We start from the raw sequence: 24,232 nt of genomic DNA, 5'->3' as shown, positions 1-24,232 counted from the left end.
AGGGCCGTGGGTATGTTCTGCCTGGAGTAATGGGGCATTTCTGCATGACTTCACTCCCCACCTGCACCCAGCTGAGCTGGGCTGGGCATGCCGAGCAGACTCACTGAGTCCACAGGCCTGATGGCGGCCACTTGCCTGCTCACTCTCTCATCGCAGCTGTTTCTGTGATCTACTTCCACACACAGTTTGTTTCTTTCCCACTTAAAGAATTTGGAATAAAAATTTCTTATGGCTGAACCCTATTGAAATTTGGGGACTGCCTGCATTCGCCATACTTTTCAACAGGCTAGATGGTGGAACAGAAAGTAACATAACCAATAATACTGGAAACATCAATAAATAAATTATACCAGTATGCAAAAACTACTGATATTTATATATATGGCAAATGTACAACATTGTGAGATGGATTCCAATGTAGTGGTCACATGGAATTTTATCCACGTTGGACCTAAAAATAAGGGATAATATTTCATAAATGATGAAAACCAAGAACAAAGAGAGACTTGGGGATCAATTGAACAAGAATCAGCAAGATATTATGGACAGTCATTGACACCTTTTTGAAACAGCTATTGCATTACAGGTTCTTGGAGCAGAGTGGACTAGCATAGAAGGATGCTAGAACCATAGAAGGATATAAGGGTTATGCCACAAGAAAGCACATCTCTGATTAAGTGATGCCTGTGCAGTGTCTTGTGAACTTCTGGGCACCACACCTTAACAAGAACCATTACTAGAAGTGCAGCGTGGATTTACCTGGATGATGCAGGTTCATTAACAAGGATTATATTCCTGGGAATTTGAAAAGTGATTTGATTCATAATGTCAAGGCGAATTGATAGACAAATAGAAAGAAGCTATATCCATTAGTTGTAAAACCTAGGATATGGAGAAAATGGCCAAAAATCAAGGAGGACCTCACAGGATTAAAAGTAAGGAACATTAAAAGTAAGAAAAATGCTGCAGTTTCGACCTCTCTCCTCCAAACAGGAGCTTTAAATTTGAATTTAATAGATTTAACTAAAAGGTATTTGGAAACACGTTCTTGTTAAATGATGAGATGCTCAAGAATCTAAATGGCTGATGTTTCTATGGCAACCAAAACCTTCATGTTACCAGCAACATAAAGGTCCATAGCTACTTTACACCTGTACTTATGATAGATAATCTTTAAAAATGCAGGCCTTGTTTATGAATTGTTTTCTTCAAGTCTCTCCATTGTATGACATTTTTTTTAAAATGAAGTTCTGAACAGACCAACCCATAGAAAATTAAAAGATAAGGTCTGGATTGAAAAAGCATAATAAAATTACAGCTGCAGTTTAGTTCTATGAACGTCAAAATGAAGAGTCAGAAATCTGTAGGTTGAAAAATGAACGATTTTCAGTTGTACACCAGCAAAGGAACTCCATTACAACGTGTTAGAGGTGTACTTGCATCAGTTCATGCAAAAATGTAATTGTAACATGATGATTATTTATAATATAAAGAAAACACTTTGCTCTTTACAGGAAGTGATGAAAAACAACCCAATTGACTGACTCGGTCCATCAAATACATAAACTCAATCAGCTACCCAACAATGTTCTAGATCAATGCAATGGGAGATCTGCTATAGCAATAAAAAACACAAACGTCTTTTGGATAAGAATGTTAACTCACAACTACAATCCATGCAATTTCAAATAAATACTTACTTTATCTACATTCATTCTTTTAAAAGAAGCTTGCAGCAGTTTGAAATTGTGAATATACTCATGTTCCAACTTAGCCTGAAATTTTACTTTCTTCAAACTAATACAGCCAGAGAACAACATATCCATGAACTGGCAATAAGCTGCACCTGAAGAAAGAATGCCAAAAAAATACAATTCAGTATCATTTAAAGTTGGTTAGAATAATGTTAAATGAACATAGACAATACTTGGGTTATTTAATACATCTCTGGTCTGTGAGAGACTAGAGGATAAGAATGCCCTCAAATCTAAATTATCTAAATCAAATGTACTGGTACACTATGGATGGCTCCATTGTAATTATGTATAGTCCTACCGCTGACTGATTAGCACGCAACAAAAGCTATTTACTGTCCCATGCTACATTTGATGATAATCTATATCTATCTATATTACTAAAATTCTCGGTGTGTGTGTGCACGTGTGTGTGCGTGCGCGCGTGATCCCTGAACTACACCAAAAAGGTACACGATAGCGCTACAATATTTGGACCACCTTACTCACAATTGTCCTGTGGTCTTTTGAATCAAGTTTCGTTCAGATTGATGTTATATTTTACAAGTTATTCACATTTTTAACTTTACAAAACCCCAGAAAAAATTCTTCCCTCTACACTGGCAGCTATGACGTCACAATGGGATTGTAGCCCTGCTCGCTACAATGTTGCTATCTAAGGACACGGAGTCCTGCAAGCCCTAGCAAGTGCACATTTTTTTTAAAGTTTAAAATGAGGGAAGGTGAATAAGGCGAAATGTGCACCCCCTTCGCAGTTGGGGGCTATGGGTGAGTGGTGGAATATTGCATTGGGGAACACTTAGCATTTGGGGAACGTGTGCATGGTGGAATATTGCGTTGGGGAACGGGTTGCATTTGGGGACCAAGCCTCCCATGTGATAGCGGCCCAACGGGTCTCACTTGGTCTAGTCTAAACTAAAATTATGCAACTGAGACTAACAAAATTGAGATGGGCTCCCCATCCTTCCTCTCGTCAAAACGTTCCAAGTTACTTTCTCACCCGACACTGCTCAATGTCAGCAAATATAATGCAATTATTTTAAACATAGCTAATAGTCAGATTCATGCAAAATGGCTGCTTGCTTTCAGTCTATTGCAAGCAAATAAGACAAAAAAATCTCCACATTTTAAAACTTACACAGTGTAAACTACAAACGATTTCTAGGATTAACTACAATACATTAAATCCTCGTTATAATGGACTGAGGAAAGTGTCCTTTATAGCCGATTGTCCACTATAACAGAGTACAGCCTTATCATCGAATGTAGTCGACACAAATAATTACAGATGCTGGTTAATACAAAAAAGGACACAAAGTGCTGGAGTAACACAGCAGGTCAGGCAGCATCGCTGGAGAATGTTAATAGGTGATGTCTGGACCCTTCTTCAGATGGTTACATTGTTCGAGTTACTCCAGCACCGTGTGTCATTTCAGCCTATGGTCTGCTGGTCTGCACGAGCGAGCCCTTCTTTACCAGCTACCGAACAGTTCGGTTGATGCGGCTGTTGTTGCCCCTTGCCATCAGCTCTTTCTTCAGACCACTGCCAATGACAGCACATGCTCGGTCCCTGTGGGGCTCTCTCCCCTCTCAAGTTGCCGCTTCTTCTTGGCGACCATCGCTTTATCCACTCCCTATTCACAGCCACCTCCTTCTCCCTCACTTTGTCACAGGCAGAGTACGTCGGCGTCTCTGGGGGAGGAGGCGGTGGTGGGGGGGGGGGGGGGGAATTAAGCAGGCCAAGTGGACAGAGACGGGAGGAGGTGGTGGTGGAGCGGGAAGCAGCAGCGTGGACAAAGTGATGACGAACAGAATGAAGTAGTAGCTGGCTAGAGGGGAGGGAGCCCTACGGTGACGGAGTGCCTCCCGACGGTGGCCTGAAAAAAATGCTGTCCCCAGGGAGAGCCGCAACAACAGCCATGTCAACAGGAACTTGTGGTAGCTGAAAGGGACCTTGCGAGTCAGAGGTAGCGTTGGAAGCTAGGGCTTTAAGCGATCGGGGTGGCAGAGCAAGCCAGGGTGGCATGGGCAAGTACAACTGCAAAAAACTGAAATCCCATTAAAACTAGCGTTCATTGCATCAATTCCCTGTTGACATTATTTCTCTACATCAATGCAATGTGGCAAGATAAATTTATGAAAATCACACACTTCCAAACAAATGTACAGAAGACAAAATAAAGTGCTGTGGCAGCTAAAACAGTCAATAAAAGAAACCCCTCCAGTAAGAGTTCAACGCATCAAAACTGAAATGGAAAATATTACTACTTTTAAGGGAAAACATTCTAGGTCCATGAAAATGTGCAGCACGGAGTAACTCTATTCTTATTTTACTTATAATGATCAGCAAAAAAAACCAGGAGGTTTTAAAATGAATTCATAGGTGTACATACTATTGTTAAAACAAAAAAGGTTTCATTTCTGGGTCATTTCTACCTCACCCTTGTAGAAATAAACATTCACCCACATGCATACTACTGATGAATCAAGTCAGCAGCTTTTGAAAGAAACAAAACAGTATAAAGAATATGATTCTAACTCCACATATTAGGCATCTAAGGAATGAATAATATTTTCAATACCAAATAAATATGGTGCCATTATAAGACTCACTCCATAACATTCATAATGAAACATTTGCTCCATTTCCACTGAATGGAACAAAATGGATTTGTGGCGTAACAAAGGTGTATTTGATTTAACTGTTTTTAAATGTTTTGAAGTCAATTCTTTAAGATTAGCACTTTGTGACTTTGGCAAAACATTCTTCACCCCTGGTGGAATGGTGACCTAAACAGTGCTTTGCCTTGGGTTCAAAGGAATATTTTATAGTAGAGAATGAACCACATCTCAGAACTAACAGCTTTACACACAATTTCCATCAAGTCTTCACACCCAACTACATACAAGAGTTATAATCTGAAATGGGCTACGACTAAAGATTGCATTAATTAATACTAGGTATTTAATCAGTATTTTAAAGAAGTGAAAGTAGGCATCTTTAATGTTTGAGATTAGCTTCTGGCCAAGTCCTCATAAGAGTGAGCTAAACTGACAAGTTCCTACTAATGTAATGCAGCCTGCGGCTGTGTAAAATATTTCTCCCCAGCAGTATTTGCTGAAAAATTATTTCAAACCTTGTAAAAAATATCCAGTTGCTTTAATTATACTTGGCAGAACAATATTTCCTGCACATTACGACTTATAATTTGAATAATGGCATCAACTCCAATAATAATGAATGCAGCAAATAAGGAGCACAGAGAAATCAACAGGCTTGCCTCTACTCTTGGGATCTATATTGGTGAACTGTATCAGTGTTGATACAAAAACAAAAATCAACCAATCTCTGCAAAGGTTGCAGATTAGAATTTTTAAACCACATCTTGAGCACAAGCTAACACCTGCAGAAAGGTTGGAAACTTAAATTATGATATCTTCAACCATCGTAATGTCACAGTTGCCAAGATGTGATGTTCCTCCGTTAGATAGGCTCCCGATCGAACAGTGGTTTTTAAATTCAAATTTTTTCAGATTTTTAAACATTTTCAGTAGTAACTCGAGAAATAAAGCCTGAAACATTCAGATAAGCCGATTTTGGACTCCACGGCAAAAATCTATACCGGAATACCAAAATATATTACTGTTACCGTGTCATTTTTTCGCGAAGATATGATTACACACAAACAAATAAATACACATCCAAGATCAGAGTTTTATAAGTATAGAGATAAATTGGATAGAAAACCACATATACAAGTTCACCAGTGAGGGCACCAAAAGCAATGTGGATAAATGCATTGAATTACAACATGTAAAGGACCAACAAATTTATTCCAATGCAGGTAAGGGGGGTAATCCAGAAACACTTATAAAAGTTAAAACAGAATTTTCCAAATGCAAGACTAAGGTACATAGTGCCCTCCATAATATTTGGGACAAAGAGCCATCATTTATTTATTTGCCTCTGTACTCCACAATTTGAGATTTCTAATAGAAATAAATCACATGTGGTTAAAGTGCACCGTCAGATTTTATTAAAGGCCATATTTGTACATTTTGATTTCACCATGTAAAAATTACAGCTGTGTTTATACATAGTTCCCCCCCCCCCCCCCCCCTGTATAAAAATGGCCTTTATTAACATCTGGCAACGTGCACTTTGACCACATATGATTTTTTTCTATTACAAATCTCAAATTGTGTACAGAGGCAAATAAATAACTGATGTGTCTTTGTCCCAAACATTAAGGGGGGCACTGTAGATTGTTTTATAAATCTCTCTAAGGTGCTATTAACAAAGTGAATTTAAGATAGGCAAACTACAATGAAAGGCGTAAATGTGATTGTCTCGCAGAGGACATTTAGATCATGCCTGGAATAGACAACTACTCTTACATATTTGTATCTGAAATATATCAGTTACGGCATTGCACTCACTCGTAAATCCTAAAATCCACTTTGTAGAGTTCCCAGATTTCTGTGCTCAAACATAAAATCTTCTCACTCAAAATTGAGAACACTGTTCTCAATGTCCCACGGCTGACTTTGCACAAACCAATCCATCTTTTTATGCTGTGAATATGCACAGTCATAATTCCTGGTGGAAAATTAAACAGATGAGTTTAAGAAATGAGTTTATAAATTTGCCTTTCATCAAGGCCCAGCACTCAGCAACTAAATTCATTTCACAAGGCATCAAAAGCCGTAAAATACATAAAGTCAGAGATGCAAAAATAGCTACAAAGCTCAACACCCTTCCATTGCAGTGCTGAAGACCTGTGTTCGATAACTTACAATATCAAGGCAACGTGGTTGCGTGATGGACATGACCAGCAGCTTTAAGTTTTGGGCATAGTAGTTTCAGACTTGATAGAAGGGGATGCAAAATGATGAGTGACATTTGATTAGGAAGAGCATCTTTGCAAACAGTGACCACAAATGTAAGATTTGTGGTAATTATGGAAAGCAAATAAAAATTGGTCCTCAAGATATGGTTCTAAATTGGGGGAAGGCCGATTTCAATAGCTGAACTGAATGAATTGGCAGGAGGCAGCTTTGAAGCTTGGAATAGAGTTAAAGGATGATGAAGGAAACAAACCTCTCAATATCTTAAAGAAGGAATGTGGAGGTGCTTATAAAGAATGTGAATATTTTGGCACTGATAACAGGACAGGAAGGAACTACAGAGTACATTAAAATACCCCTAGACACCAGGAAACAAGCTTCAGAGGTTGCTCCACACATCACGATGAAGGTGAATTTTCCAGCATGCGAAAGACTTGGGAGCAATGGTAAAGAAAGGTAAAGAAAGCAATTGATCTGGCAGATCCGAGTGTATATGAAGAACAAAACTTGTCTAATCAATTAACTTAAGTTTTTATCAGAACTCGAGGACAGTTGTTGCCCAGCTGCGCCAGTATCTGGGGAGTGAGGTATGTGGACCCGCAAGTGTGGGCAGAAGACGCAACTCGAGTTGGATGTGTTCGCATTGATCCCATCCAGGTAGCTTTCCAGAAAGGGGTGACACTACCTTCGATACAGCAGTACCCATTAAAACAACAGGCAATTCCTAGTATAGACAAGCTGATTCGGGGATTGCTGGAACAAGACATCTTAGTGAAGTGCCAATCTATTTGCAACACACCCATCCTTGCAGTGCCCAAGGCAGGGCAAGAGGGCCAGTACAGGCTGGTCCAGGACTTAAGATTTGTCCATGCCTTGGTGCCAAACCCGGCTCATATTCTAGCTTTGATTCCAGCAGAGGCGAAGATTTTTTCAATTGTAGACCTGCAGCATGCCTTCTTCTCATTACCTCTGCACAACAACAGCCAGTATTTATTTGCCTTTACTTACAGGGGACAACAATATACGTGGACAAGACTACCTCAGGGATTCATTCATTCGCCCACCTTGTTTACTCGATGTCTTCAAGAACATTTAAGCACTTTAAGTTCTAAAAGGAAATCCACTTTAGTACAGTACAGAGACAACTTGTTAGTGGCTAGTTTAGACGAGCAGAGCAATCATGAGGACACTGCTCAATTATTGAACCACTTGGCAACCTTAGGATATGTGGTCTCTCAGTCCAAAGTATTAATGGCTCAACAAAAAGTAGTTTCTGGGAATAATAATTTTGGCTTGTTTCAAATGTGTCTCTTGTAGGAAAGCAATATCCATATTTAATGATTTTAATTGTGCCAGAATTTTACCCCTCTTAATTGGCTCATTCGCACCTCTGATGTTCCAACTACAGAAGGTGAGACCTCCGATATTTATTCGACTATTATCTTGCATTGGCTATTATTACCAGACTGTATGATTCATGTGATGCAGCCAAGTACCTCGGAATCCCGAATCCAGAGTTGTCCTTCATAATTTCTACAGTAGTTTTACATCTCCTGACACTATTAAACATAATTAAGGGAAAGAGAAAAACATAAAATAAAGTGTACATAAAAATTATTAAGTCATACAACACATAATTGTGAATAAACAAAAAAAGTGAATGTAATTTATCAAAAAAGCGATAAATTACAAAAAAAGCCACCTAAGGTAGCTAGGTTTGTTTTTAAATTGACCTCCGTCGATGAGATTATGCACTGGGCCTTATCCCCCTATTAGAATTTGACCCAATGTTAGTCGGTTCCCTCTAATTGTTACCAAAATTATCATATCAGGTCAATTAATCGCTGAACAGTTTAAAATAGAATAAAATAAAAGGGAAGGTAGAAGATTTGGATTAAAATAAAAGAAATTATGGGTTAAAGTACCTCGTCAATAATTACACTTTTCATTTACCTGTATGTTAATTAATTCATAATTAGTATTTAGCATTTAAAATATATGTCTAACCTCCCCCATCCTTCCTGCTATATAGTTAGTCGTGTTAGTATAGTACATTACGCCTTTAACATTAGTTGAGTTTATTGCGCGTAAGTGGTTAATTAGTTAGTTAGTTATATGTATAAATAATAGGTCATATAGTGTGGAACAGATGCCTCATATCATGGCCATTTCAAAAGGAGACGGTCTCATAGTTCTCCGTGCTGAGGGGTTTGGTGACGAGCTTGCGACCTTGAGCTTCCATCTGTGCTTTCAGTTCAGAAGTTTAATTCGGCCTCTGTTATTGAACAACACATTCTTGCCAGATAAGCCTGTCTGGTAACCTTCTGAAGCGTTCTAGTGTCTTAATTGAAACAGAAAAAACAAAGTTCCACAGATAAAATGTCTATTATTCTGTTCCTCCTTGAATTTTGTTTAAAATCTCCTGGGCGTATTTGCAAGCAGAGTCCGGGTCCGTGAATGAGCGTTGCTTGCCATTAAACGTAATTAGCATTTTCGCTCGATAGATCACGCCATAACGAACTTCAGAATGTCCATATAAAATACTGCTTGCCCTTTTAAACTCGCGTCTTTTTGCCAAAATTTCCCGAGTATAATCCCTGTAGAATCTTACGATATTATCAGCAAATGTAAGATTTTCTCCATAGGTTATCTTCTTTAATAGAGTTTCCAAAGTTGAAATATCCAGGAACTTTACAATAATTTGCCTTGGTTTAGCATTATCATGTTTTTGGAAGCGACCCACTCGGTGAGCCAGATCTATCTTTGGTTTTTCTGGAAGTTTAAAAACGTCTTTAAGTAGATTAGTAATAAAATCACGCATTTGAAGGCCATGTTCAGCACCCTCTTTAACTCCTACTATTCTCAGATTTTGCCTCCTTGACCTGGCCTCTAAATCTTGACATTTCTCATTCAGTTTATTCGTTAGCTCCCAATTTGTATCGTGTTGTTTTTTCAGACCTTGTATTTCTTGGCTCATCTGTTCCATTTCACCATCCATCTCTTCCATCAATTTTTCCGAGTCTGTTAATTGCTTCAGCAGGGTGTCATGTTTATTGTTATAATCTGTCTGCATACTTTCCAATTCCTTCGCAGTCCTGGACTCCAAATCTTTAAACTGCTGGTTCAGGGCTACATAAAGCTATTTTACTTCGCCACAGCTATTATCAATTTTCTTAGAAAGATTGCCCTCCATAGTGGAGACGTTGTTCTGAATTGTAGAATTCATTTTGGCAAATTGCTTCTGAAGATCTTTAGTAATGTCTTTAAGAATATTAGCTCTTACCGTTTCTTCCCAGCTTTTCATTTCTTTCTCCTTTGTATCACTTCTCGCAGCCATATCGCTTGTAGGTTGTTGAGGTTCCAGCTCCTCTTCCAAACTTTCAAAAGTGAGTTCCGGGGTGGTTTCAAGCTCATCCAGAGCTTTTTGGAGCTGGAAACTGATTGTAGACGTCTTGGGTCCTCTCTGACCTCTTCTCTTTCTCATCCAGTTTTTACGATAAGATCGTTTTAAATCCCAAATCCACCGGTACCGTTTGATGGAGTCAGTACCCTCGACGTTCAGCAAACCTGATAAGATTTTTTAATTCGATCTTGGCATGGGAGTCGACTTTAAACACGATTTGTCTGGAGGAGAGCTCAGTGCAGCTGCCTTCACTGCTTCATAGCAGCCACCGGAACAACAAACTCAGATCAGATTACGGGCAAATTGGATAGGTCAAACCTATTACTCCTCATTCACCTCTAAAGCAAGAGGCACGGCCATTATAATGCGGAAGGGTATACCTTTTAAATTAAAGAAATCTATATCTGATAATGAGGGAAGATATGTTATAGTCACGGGAGAAATTTACAATACACCATTAATTATGATAAATATTTACGCGCCTAATTTTGATAACCCACAATTTTTTAGGAAAATAATAGATTTAATCGCAGAGCATAATTATCAAAATATAATAATGGGGGGAGATTTTAACTGTTATAGATCCATACTTAGATAAATCAATAAAGCTAGGGAAGCGTCTTGTTAAAACTAAGACCTGTGAATTTTTAAATACTTATATAAAAAATAATAACATAGCTGATGTTTGGAGAATAGCAAATCCAAGTGGTAGGGAATACTCATTTTATTCATCAGTTCACAAAACTTATTCGCGAATTGACTATTTTTTATTGGACACAAAATTAATCCCGTATACGAATAAACCATCATATCATAATAGTATTATTTCTGATCATTCACCATTGACTTTTATACTTAAAATTGAGGGAATGCCGAGTATAAAACCTTTTTGGAGATTCAATGTACACATATTAAATAACCCGCAGGGTTATGAGTATATAAAAGAACAAATAAAACTTTTTTTCGAAATAAATGACACGCCGGGTATTTCTGCACCGCTATTATGGGAAACCTTCAAGGCATATATTCGCGGTGTCATAATTTCTTACCAAAGTTTTCAAAATAAGGAAAATAAAAGAGAACTTCAGCGGATATAACAGAAAATAAAATTACTAGAACTGGACAATGCAACTGACCCAACCATAAATAAACATAATAAGATAACTTTATTGAAATATAAAGTCAATAGAATACTATCGGCTAGAGTAATAAGATTATTCCAAATTACAAAACAAGCACACTTCGAATTTGGGGATAAGCCACATAAACTACTTGCGAGGCAACTGAAGCAACGAGAAAAGGAAAAAACTATTACTAAAATTAAATCGGATAAGGGTGAGTTTTTAACACTGCCCAAGGATATTAATAAGAGGTTTGCCCAATTTTATCACAATTTATATACATCTAAAATAAATACAGATGTAAGTAAAATTACAAATTTTTTAGATAATTGCAAACTCCCAAAATTGGATAGTTTAGAACAAGAGCAATTAGGAGCACGGATTACTAATGAAGAAATAAAACAAATAATAAACTCACTGAAAAATGACCAGACGGTTTTAGTAATGAATTTTATAAAAGATTTCAGGAGTCAATTGTACCAAGATTATTCAATTTATACACGCAGGCTTATACTGAAAATAAACTACCAGAAACCCTAGCAGAAGCAACAATAACACTTATACCAAAAAAAGATAAAGATTTAGATGAACCGGGTTCTTATAGAGCTATTTCACTTCTAAATACGGATCAGAAAATTTTAGCAAAGATTCTAGCTAGAAGGCAAAATAATTATATTAACAATTTAATAAATACGGATCAAACGGGATTTATACCCAAAAGACAATCATTTAATAATTTGAGAAGGCTTTTCAATATAATGTACTCTCATAATGAGGACAATGAAGATATTTCAGTTGTCACGCTGGATGCAGAGAAGGCATTTGATCAAGTAGAATGGCAGTATTTATACAAGGTACTCCAAAAATTCAATATGGGAGAGAATTTTATTAGATGGGTTAAACTACTTTACGATAGACCTACGGCAAGAGTACTAACTAACAATACGCTATCTCCAAATTTTTACTTATCAAGGGGTAATAGGCAAGGGTGTGCCTTATCACCATTGCTATTTGCCCTTATGATAGAACCGTTGGCCGAAAAGATTAGAAATCACCCGAATATTCACGGATATAACACTAAGGACTCAAAGAATAAAATTTCACTATATGCTGATGATATCCTTTTATATATTACTAATACACAAACGAGTATACCTACCTTAACACTAATTGAGGAATTCGGCTCTTTTTCAGGATATAGAATAAATTGGAATAAAAGTGAAATTATGTCTTTAAAACCACAGGATTCGAGACACTTACTAAAATTCCCCTTCAAAATTGCAACAGAAAAATTCAAGTATCTGGGTATTCAAATTACGAGAAGACACAAATCATTATTTAGTGCCAATTTTATACCATTATTAAATAAACTGAATGATATGATTAAATTTTGGAAAACGCTTCCGCACTCATTGATAGGTAGAATTAACGCTATAAAAATGACTTTCTTACCACAATTAATATATTTGTTTCAAGCGATCCCAATATATATTCCAAAATATTTTTTCAAAAAACTAGATTCCACTATCACTAATTTTATATGGGATTACAGAACACAGAATTCAACGAAAGCATTTGTGCAAATCTAAAGAAGTTGGGGGGTTATCATTACCTAACTTTATGTATTACTACTGGGCAGTGCATATTAAGAACATAATGTACTGGCTGGATAGTTCCACTCAGCAGTTGGATTGGATAAGAATGGAGAAAGAGGAGTGCTATCCGCACGATATAGGAACGATCCTGCTCTCACCGATAAAATTGAATAGTATAATATATAAGAAGAACCCAATTATTCACAATATAATAAGAATTTGGAAACAAATAAAAGTATCCTTGAAATTAAATAATTTATCAGTACTAACCCCACTATTGAACAACCCCACATTCAAACCTTCTCTCATCGACAACACATATCAACAATGGGATAGACTGGGGATTAGGAAAGTAGGGGATATGTATGAATTGGGCAAACTGTTATAATTTCAACAATTAAAATTAAAATTGAAAGATAATCAATATTTTAAATATATACAGGTATGTGACTTTATGAAGAAATATACTCATAGATTTTAAACTATATTTTTAGACCCTTTAGAAGAAGCAATGAATATTATGGCTGATTCACAAAAATTAATATCATACTTTTATAATAATATATTAAATAGAGAATCACCCTCAACAGAAGCACTAAGGGAAGATTGGGAACATGAGCTAATGATAAAGATCTCGAAGGATAGATGGGAAAAATATTTGATGAATACACATAACTGTTCTATTAATGCAAGACATAATTTAATTCAATTCAAATTATTACATAGACTGTATTATTCAAAAACGAGGTTGAATAAATTTTATTCAAACGTCTCTCCCAGATGCGATAAATGTTTGTTTCAAAACGCTAATATAATACATTCATTTGTAGGATGTACAAAGTTGAATAAATTTTGGAGTGATATATTTGATATATTTACAAAGCTCTTCAAGTCAAGAATAGAACCCAAAATGGAATAGATTATATTCGGAATAATAGGAGAAGATACCAATTTAAATAAAGACCAAAATGTTTTTTTTAATTATGGGTTAATAATTGGAAAGAAATTGATACTTAAATTTTGGAAAAAATACAACCATACCAACTGTTAAAATGTGGATTAGGAATATGATGGACATAGCACGCCTTGAAGAAATGAGACTCCGACTAATAGATAAATATGACCAATTCTTAAGGAGTTGGTCTCCTTTCATCGACTTTTTGGAATCATGTGATGCAGCAGTACCATAAGGATTGCTGATTTCAGTTCATGACGTGGATAGATCTACATCTCCGAATACAGATTTGAAAAATTCTCTTAAGGGGCCTTCTCTTCTATTTCTACTTTCCACTTTTTCTTTTTTCTTTAAAAAAAATTTTTTTTTTTTATATACACACTTCATGTTTTTCTACACTCTACCATCTATTTTTCCACTTTTTCCCCTTTCTATTGTTTTCTTTTTCTTGTCTTGCTTACTTCCTTCTCATAACATAAAACTAGAGGTTGTACATAGAATGGATTACGGTATGACATAGTTGTTTTGTACTGTATTAACTTCTAATAAACTAAACAAATTAAAAAAAATAAAAAATAAAAAAATAATTTTGGCTTGGTATGGTGAACTACTGCCGACCCTGGATCCCAGTATATTTGAACCAATTTGCGAATTTCCTGTCCCAAAAGAGGCAAAGCAAATGAGACAGTGGCTTGGTACGGTGAACTACTGCCGACCCTGGATCCCTAATAATGCACGAGCACCAAGGAATTGACTCATTATACTAGCCTAGAGGGCGAATTTCAGTTGTCTGAAGAAGCTCCGAAAGCTTTCGAGAATTTGAAGAGATCTTTAATGCAGGCCGCAGCATTAGGAAGGCCACTCTACGATAGACTCTTCCAACTTTACTGTACCATCCTTTCTGAATGTTCAGCTGCAGTCCTCACTCAAAAACATGGGGATAAGCACAGACCAGTGGCTTATTATTCATCAAAGCTCGGCCCAGTAGCAAGAGGACACCCACTATGCACCCAGATCCTAACAGAAATCTATAATAGTCTACAATCTGCTGCAAACCTGACCTTACAGCAGGAAATAGTAGGGTACAGCTCCCATTCGGTGGCAGGCTTGTTGGGAATACTACAAACTCAGCATCTGACAATGGCTCGTCAAAACAAATATGAAATTTATCTATTGAATAATCCAAAACTCCAATTTAGGCACTGTACTACTATTAATCCGGCATCTTTCATCTTTTCACCTCCAGAGGAACAGTCAGAACCAGGACATAACTGTTTGTTCAAAATACAAGAAGAAACATCTGTAAGGGAGGATCTAAAAGACGCACCTATAAAAGACCCTGACATGACACTATAAGTAGACGCGAGTGCATCCATTGGGCCCCAGGGAGAGAAACTTTCTGAGTACGCTATTGTAGGCCAGGATGGGAACCGTGTACAGGCAGCTGCTTTTGAATCACCCTATTCAGCACAACAGGCTGAGCTGTTCGCTTTGATCAGAGCAAAGCTAACATTGTTGGGAAAGATTTAAGGGTAAACATATATACAGATTCTAGATATGCATTCGGAGTAGTACATGACTTTGGACAGCTGTGGAGGAATAGAGGATTCCTACCCTCGGCAGGAACTCAAATATCTCATAAGCAATTGGTGACTGATTTATTAAAGGTTCTGATGCTACCTAGGGAAATTTCGGTAATGAAGTGTAGCGCTCACACAAAGGGACAGACCCTGATAGACATAGGTAATCGTTGTGCTGATCAAGCAGCAAAGAAAGTATCCCAGGAACACAAGGTGGTGGTGCCAAGAATAATGAGGCAGATAAAAAGTTCAGGTAACAAGTCTCCCTCGGAAAAGCCAATGCCATTCATCCAGGAAATTATTCAGTTGCAAGAAGACGCTTCTGAAGGGGATGTAAGATTATGGAAACGGCTTGGATGTACAATAGATTGCATGTCGGGATTGTGGGTTACTCCGGCAGGGCAGACTTGTATGACAGATCTCCTTGCAGTTTTGGTTGTGGAGTGTATGCATTTTGCGATTCACTGTGGTGCGAGAGCAATTGGTGATGCTCTTTCGGCTACTTGGTGGCATCCAAGATTACAAACTTTGGTCCAGAAAGTGAGTAGCTGTTGTATTATTTGTCAGAAATATAATCCTGGGAAAGGAGTAGGTTGTGAAGATGGAAGAACACCTTTGCCCATGGGTCCTTTTGAAACTCTTCAGATGGATTATATCGAGCAAGAGAAATGCCAAGGATATAGATATGCACATGTGATTGGCGATGTATTCAGCAGATGGATCGAGGCCTATCCAACACTTGATAACAAAGCGACTACTGTTGTCAAGGTGCTTATCCCTGGATTCGGTATCCCAATTCGGCTTAGTTCTGACAATGGTCCTCATTTTATTGGGCAAATTAATAAAGAATTCTGTGAACAGCTGGGCATCCAACAGCAACTACACTGTGCTTATCGACCACAGGCTGCTGGACTTGGAGAAAGGGAAAACCAGACCCAGAAAACTAAATTAGCTAAATTGAAGGCAGAGACAGGAATTGGTTGGATCAAATTACTCCCTATAGCTTGTTTCAGATGCGTGTCACGCCAGCAGGAAAATTGAGACTGAACCCAGCTGAAATTGTGTATGGATGTCCTTTAAGAACCTCGTGGAACCAAAATGCCACAAAAATCGTAAGCTTCCATCACATGACTACGGAGATGACTACGGAGAGACCACATTGGGGTGTGCCGATCTTCTGGGATAGCACATGGGAGTGTGCTGATCTTCTGGAGTTGTTCTATTTGCACGAGGCTGAAGGGCTTGAATGAGTAGAGACAAGGATCGGACCCGCAGTATTGAACTAGGTATTGTACTGGTGTTACATAATAAAGAGAGTTGATCACCAGTGCTTCGTATTCAGTGATTGACTGAACCAGACTAGGGGGGTAAGATTAGGACCGGAATTACATATGAACCATAGAAATTATGATGCAACTTTGCAAAATGCCAGTCTGGCCTCACAAGGAGTAAGACACAAAAAGCTGGAGTAACTCAGCAGGACAGGCAGCATCTCTGGAGAGAAGAAATGGGTGACGTTTCGGGTCGAGACCCATATTCAGACACTAGGAGTAATGTCTAGTCACCTCAATATAGGAAGGATGCAATTGCATCGGAGATTCATCAATATACTGCCTGCTCTGAAAGACTTGGGAGAGAAATTAGTTTGGCCTGGAGCAAAATGTCAAGGGGTTACCTGGTGAAAGAAAAAAAGATTGAGAATCTGATAAGGTATACAGTCAAAATCTATATTGCATGGTTGGGGTGTCAAAAATCAAGAGGTCATAGGTTAAAGTTGAGAAGAATTTTAAAGGGGACCCGAGGGTTAAGTTTTGATTTTCCAAAGAGTTAAGTGCCTGTCCCACGTGCATGCGACTCCATGCGGCAAGCGCGACCTAACGTGGTCGCTTGAGCCGTACGGCCTCACGGGGCTGGTCCCACTTCGATCGCCGGAGCCGTATGAAGTTGTGCGGAGCTGGTCCCGACATCGCGCGGGGCTCCGAAAAACTGACCGTGTTCAAAAATTCCGCGCGGCAACGGCCTGCCAGCCCGCAGCCGCCTCGACGCCGTACGTACCGCCTCGACGGGCGTATGCAGTGTCTTGACGCCGCACGTCACGCGCGGGGTCTTCGCTCGAACTTCACGTCACTCACTCGACCTCCGCGCGGCCCCCGCTTCGGGTTTGGTCGCGCTCGCCGCATGAATGCGCATGCTGGTGGGACCGGCCCTGTACGGGGATCACTCGACCTCCGCGCGGCCCCCGCTTCCGGTTTGGTTGCACTTGCCGCATGCAGGTCGCATGCTCGTGGGACAGGCCCTTTAATTATATATGGAGTATACCTCCAGAAGAGGATGTGTAATCTGACACAATAACTATATTTAAAAGGTATTTAGACCAATGCTTAAATAACAAGACCCAAAAGGATATATACCTAATGCATGCAAATAATTCGGCAGGAAAAGGTAGGCTGTCATATGGCCAGTTTCTGCACCGTATGACAATGACTTTATAACTAGCTACATTTCAACCAAATTGTACCAGTTCAATTTCAACATCTACAAAAACCCACGGTCCAAGTATGATGTGTCAAAAAGAAACAGGCCAAATACAAATCCAGCCATGACATGCCTCAAAGTCTACTTCCAACAATATAGGAATTGTTACCCACACAATCAATAATTATTAACTTATATGGGCAAGATAATCACAATGGACACAGAAAAGATCTGTGGGACCACTGGCCAACTGTGGGACCACAGTTGGTTTAAATTTTTTTTTAAAGCAGTTACCAAAAATGTCAAGATTGCATCTGACATTTACTGATAGTTAGACAAGGTGAGGCAGGGCCTTTAAAATATCAAGACATGGCTAAACCTTCCAGGCTAGCATAAGCATGCAAGGCCTAAACATTTTGCATATGTCTTTGAAGCAGTACATGACACGCAAAAAGATTACAAACAATGTGACATTATGGCACATAGCCAACCGTTTCTATCTCTTATGCTCAGTGGACCTCGATCGAAATTCCAAAGGGTGCTTCAGGAATACAATCCATTCTATTTCAACAATTTTAATTTTAATGAGTCATTAATGTAACTCATAACATAAATCACTAAATAGTAACAACTTTATTTTCAAAATAATTGAATTTGAGACAACAAATTTGATTAAAACATATTCATTTTGTATTAAATGTCTTGAAAAAGGTGACAAATCCATTAAGTTTAATGCTTTGCAATTTATATTTTGTACTTGTAAATCTTAAACAATAGACAACACCATGCTGATGGCTCTGTTGAAGGTCAGGAATTATTTTTATTTCCAAAATAGTACATTTCTAAGCTTCAGTGAATGTTAACTGCCATGAGCAGCTCTAGTGTGGATATCTTCCGAGGACTACTACAAGCTGGTACAGACTATTTGGTCTCTGAAGGAATTACAAACAGACAACACAGATTTCACTCAACACAGTCTGTGTCAAACTAAAATCAGTCGAATTTGTTTGGACACAAGCTCTAAATTTAGTGCATCTTTGTTGCATATACCAATATATATCAAAATATATTCTGAAACAAGAACATTAAGCTTAAAAGCAACATACAAGAGTATAATCTTCTACTGTAGAAATGGAGCTACTCAATGAACACTATTTCAGTAGTTTCCAAATTCATTAGCAAATTATACATAAAGAATGAAATCTACAAAATGAATGATACTATTTTTGCAAGTTGCGTTTCCTGTCAACAAATCATTTGAAGCATAAAATATATGTTTTTAAACTGAGCATTCTTACCTGAGCAAAGCTGCTCAATCTTTGAGTAGTTTAAACACACAGTATCGTTAATCCAAGCCATGATATCATGCCGGCTCATATTCTCACTGGTTACCGACGTTGAATACACATTGACAGCCATTCCCCAACTGCAATAAAAGAAATGAAACAGTGTTTTAAACAGTTTCAGTTATCAGCACTCAAAAATATTTATTTTATCTTAATCTCCTAGATGCATTATCAGTGAATTGGATGACGAGACAGTGCAACATTACTACTACACCAACATTTTACCGCAACATCATTGATGAGGTGGCTTTGGTGCTCAATGATCAGGACTGATGAGCACCATTGCCTCAAGCCTTAATAAAAAATAAATGTACCAAATTAAACAATAAAAATTAATTGGTGTTTGTTACATTCTCAAGGACAAGCAAAATTTACTAAACCAAAGCAACACTCATAAACATTACTACCAATTTATTCTTTTTTAATCAATGAATGCAGACACAACTTTCAGAAAGCATTTGATAAGGTCCCACATAGGAGATTAATGGGCAAAATTAGGGCACATGGTATTGGGGGTAGAGTGCTGACATGGATAGAAAATTGATTAGCTGACAGGAAACAAGGAGTAGGGATGAACAGGTCCCTTTCAGAATGGCAAACAGTGACTAGTGGGGTACCGCAAGGCTCGGTGCTGGGACTGCAGCTATTTACAATATACATCAATGATTTAGATGAAGGGATTCAAAGTAACATTAGCAATTTTGCAGATGACACAAAGCTAGGTGGCAGTGTGAAGTGTAAACTGTGAGGAGGATGCTATGAGAAAGCAGGATGATTTGGACAGGTTGGGTGAGTGGGCAGATGCATGGCAGATGCAGTTTAATGTGGATAAATGTGAGGTTATCCACTTTGGTAGCAAAAACAGGAAGGCAGATTATTATCTAAATGGTGTCAAGTTGGGAAAAGGGGAAGTATAACGGGATCTGTGGGTCCTTGTTCATTAGTCAATGAAAGTAAGCATGCAGGTACAGCAGGCAGTGAAGAAAGCAAATGGCACGTTGGCCTTCATAACAAGAGGAGTTGAGTATAGGAGCAAAGAGGTACTTCTGCAGTTGTATAGGGCCCTAGTGAGACCACACCTGGAGTATTGTGTGCAGTTCTGGTGCCCTAATTTGAGGAAGGACATTCTTGCTATTGAGGGAGTGCAGCGTAGGTTTACAAGGTTAATTCCCAGGATGCCGGGACTGTCATAGCTGTGTATACTCTGGAATTTAGAAGGATGAGAGGAGATCTTATTGAAAGATAAGATTATAAAGACATGCTGGAGGCAGGAAACATGTTCCCGAAGTTGGGGAGTCTAGAACCAGGGGCCACAGTTTAAGAATAAGGGGTAAGCCATTTAGAACGGAGAGGAGGAAACACTTTTTAACACAGAGAGTTGTGAGTCTGTGGAATTCTCTGCCTCGGAGGGCGGTGGAGGCAGGTTCTCTCAATACTTTCAAGAGAGCTAGGTAGGGCTCTTAAAGATAGCGGAGTCAGGGGTATAGGGAGAAGGCAGGAATGGGGTGCTGATTGAGGATGATCAGCCATGATCACATTGAATGGCGGTGCTGGCTCGAAGGGCCAAATGGCCTACTCCTCCACCTGTTGTCTATTGTCTATTACCCAATCTCAAATACTGAAGTGGCCAATTATCAGCATTCTTCCTAAAAACATGCAATTCTAATATCAATGCTTTTTTCCCCCTTCACAATGCCAATACACAGCTTCACTGTGTAACTTTGGCTTTCCATCCTTCACTGTTCCAAATTAATTCAAAGAGATTGAAGAACAGCGACTCATGCTTCAAATTAAGCACAGTAATTGCCCATGTTATCAATTTTAGATGAGCCTACTTACTGAATTTATTTTATTTTAGATTTCAAATAACTGATGCATTTTTATTGTTTGATTAATAAAGAGTTTTATTCAGCAGAGTTTAATTTTTGGTCGAATTATTACTTAACCCCTTTGCCAAGAGCTAATTCTGATCCTTGCTAATGCAGGAGAAAATAAGAAATATAAGAATTCCATTCAGTAGTCCTTTGGCATTCTTCATTATTCAATCTTCTCTTTTACATAAGCTCCATTTCCTTTTACTTGCATCATTTCATTGAACCCATATCCATCAACTGCCTTAAATTCAGTGCTCATCATTGTAACCATCTCTCCAGAATGATAAAGCATTGGTTGGAGGCAAGATTACAAACCTGAAACATTTGAAAACCATCCCAAATCTATCAATTTCCAGTTTTAAAGGAGGCAAGAGGAGACAAGTAAACAATCCTTCCACAAGGCACATACATCAAGTCCCAAATATCCTCCTGGGTGAAATAATAATAATAATTCTTAATATTCCCTATATCTTACCCAGTCTTTTCTTATGGACCCTCCTTTAAAGTGAAAGTCTTCTCACTTTCTGCCCCATTCATATCTCATATCTATTTGTATACCTCCGTCAGGTTCCCCTCTGTCTTCCTCAAATCAAGTTCTCATCATAGACAAAATACTCAGTCTGAATCTGCTCTGCACCATAGTTACATTCTTTCTAGAGCACGTGACAACTGGAACTGTACACAGTACTCTTGCCCAACAAATGTTTTTTAAACTCTAAGATTGCTCTGTACAAGATTCAAGAGTTTATTGTCATGTGTCCCAGATAGGACAATGAAATTCTTGCTTTGCTTCAGCACAACAGAATATAGAAGGCATGAATACAGAACAGATCAGTGTGTCCATATACCATTGTATAAATATACACATACATGAATTAAAAAAAAACAAATAAAGTGCAAATAAACAGATAATGGGCTATTAATGTTCAGAGTTTTGTTTGAGTTGAGTTTAATAGCCTGATGGCTGTGGGGAAGTAGCTGTTTCTGAACCTGGACGATGCAGTCTTCAGGCTCCTGTACCTTCGACCTGAAGGTAGCAGGGAGATGAGTGTGTGGGAATTAGATGTGGCCCTTGTGGCTAAAGAGTATGGAGAGAAGGCAGGGATGGGATACTGAGTTGGATGATCAGCCATGATCATATCGAATGGCGGTGCAGGCTCGAAGGGCCGAATGGCCTACTCCTGCACCTATTTTCTATGTTTCTATGTCTATGTTTCTATGTGTGGCCAGGATGGTGTGGGTCTTTGATGATGCTGCCAGCCTTTTTGAGGCAGCGACTGCGATAGATCCCCTCGATGGTAGGGAGGTCAGAGCCGATGATGGACTGGGCAGTGTTTACTACTTTTTGTGGTCTTTTCCGCTCCTGGGCGCTCAAGTTGCCTAACCAAGCCATGATGCAACCGGTCAGCATGCTCTCCACTGTGCATACTAGGTTCCTACCATTCGTTGTCTATATCAGTCCAAAATGCATCATTACATTATTCCTGATTAAAACCAATCTGCCATTTTTTTGCCTACATTACCCAAATATCATTGTAATCAAAGACCACTCTCCTCACAATCAACACCACCACTAAGTTTAGTGTCATGTGTGAAATTACTAATCACATCTCCTTTATTTGTGAGCAGACAGCAAGGTTCACAGCACAAATTCTTATGTACACCACTGTTCATAGGCCTCCAACCAAAAACTACTTTTGCCATCACCCTCCACCTTCAATTAGTAAACCAATTTCAGATATTTTGCCAAATTGCCTTGAACCCCAAGGGCTCTTACCTCCTCGACCAGATCCTGTTTGGGACCTCAGAGGATTTACTGAAGTTCATGTGGACAACAACCACATTACCTAAATCTATATGCAGTCCAGTCTTCAAAAAATATTCATTCAGATTAATCAGATATTTAATGATCTTCCCTTAAAGCCATGCTAATTATTCTGATCAGTCATAAATTTCTACTCTGGTAGAAACGGACCGTGCACACAAATCATTTCAACTAAGAATCATAATGGCAGGCTATTACTTCAGCTGGACAAAATCAATTTAATTTAATACAAAATGCATGTATCCACATGAAATTCATTCCAGTACTTGAGGAACCCTTTCCAGTTAGACAAGTTTAATAATTTCAACGTTTTAGCATCAATTGCCAAAGTGGCAAGAGATTTAGACATTTTTGTTATGCAATATATTATTCTGCACCTCATGTGGAAGTCAGACGCGAGGAGATATACTTAAACTTGTCTAGTCAAGGTCAGCATAGTCAAGGTAACTACAATTTGTTTTATATCTCCAGAAAGGTTAACCAAATGAGAATGGGACGTTTAGCTTTTAAAAGAAAATTACTCGTAGTTTACAATAAAAATGACATCATTTATGTTTGGTACTCTGTTCTATTAAGGTTAGGAGAAAGTGAATGAGCTTATGAATAATTGCATATTTATTTAAATAACTGTTCAACCCCAACAATGCAATAAATTCAAAAATTACACAGTTTGTTCTGAGCTACTGGTCAATGGTCCTTGATAGAGTGTCAAAAAGTAGCACCTGATGTGGCTTTAAGTCAAAATCTATACATAGAGCATGGAAAGTCAGATTCTTGATCATCTATCTATCTATCTATTACAGGTGCACAACCTTTTATCCGGAGTTCCGGAAACCGAAAAGCTCCGAAAACCGGACATTTTTTTCCAGGATGTCGTCTGCACACCAAAGCCCGCGTTTGGCGCCAAACCTGACCCGAAACGACCCACAGTCAACCCAGGTCTGTACTACTGTAGTGGCTGCCTCCTCCCCGGAGACCGGGGATTCATTGTAAATCATTGCTTAAATGTTAGTCAGTTAGTTTGGAGGGCTTTTATGTGAAGGGGGGGGGGGGGAGGTGAAGGGGGAAACTTTAATTCTTAGTCCCCTACCTGGTCGGAGAGGCGGGGAGCGGGCAATGCCTTACCGGGTCGCCATGCAGTAAGCTCCGGAGCGCTGTGGCCGCCGACTCCCAACATTGCGGAGCTGGGGCTGCGGGCGTCCGGCCGCGCCGGTTGTAGCTCCGACCCCGGCAACTTTACCCCTGGCTGCGTGGCACTCCAAATCCGCTCCACAGCGCTCCAGAGCTTACCGCACGGCGACCCGGTAAGGCATTGCCAGCTCCCCGCTGGTATCCCAGCACTGCGACGCCGCCGACTCCCAACATCGCGGAGCTGGGGCTGCGGGCGGCGCTGGATTTGGAGCGCCGCGCAGCCAGGGGTAGAGTTGCCGGGGTCGGAGCTCCAACCGGCGCCGCC

At 39.0% G+C, this 24,232-nt stretch overlaps 1 protein-coding gene across 4 annotated transcripts in view; it reads right to left on the bottom strand.

The window, feature by feature from the left end:
- mapre2 (microtubule associated protein RP/EB family member 2) overlaps positions 1 to 24,232 on the bottom strand; it is a 71,238-nt gene that overhangs the window by 23,298 nt on the left and 23,708 nt on the right. For all 4 annotated transcript variants that reach the window (XM_033019693.1, XM_033019690.1, XM_033019694.1 and 1 more), the window contains exons 2-3: positions 19,030 to 19,157; positions 1,701 to 1,846 (exon numbers count right to left, since the gene is read on the bottom strand). In XM_033019693.1, the coding sequence (XP_032875584.1) occupies positions 1,701 to 1,846; positions 19,030 to 19,150 (267 nt within the window). In that variant the 5' untranslated portion in view covers positions 19,151 to 19,157. The remainder of the gene's footprint in view (positions 1 to 1,700; positions 1,847 to 19,029; positions 19,158 to 24,232) is intronic.

The sequence above is a fragment of the Amblyraja radiata genome, chromosome 4 (assembly GCF_010909765.2).
Source record: "Amblyraja radiata isolate CabotCenter1 chromosome 4, sAmbRad1.1.pri, whole genome shotgun sequence".
Classification (NCBI taxonomy): Eukaryota; Metazoa; Chordata; class Chondrichthyes; order Rajiformes; family Rajidae; genus Amblyraja; species Amblyraja radiata.
The sequence above is the reverse complement of the archived record's forward strand: the minus strand, read 5'-3'. Positions and strand labels throughout refer to the sequence as shown.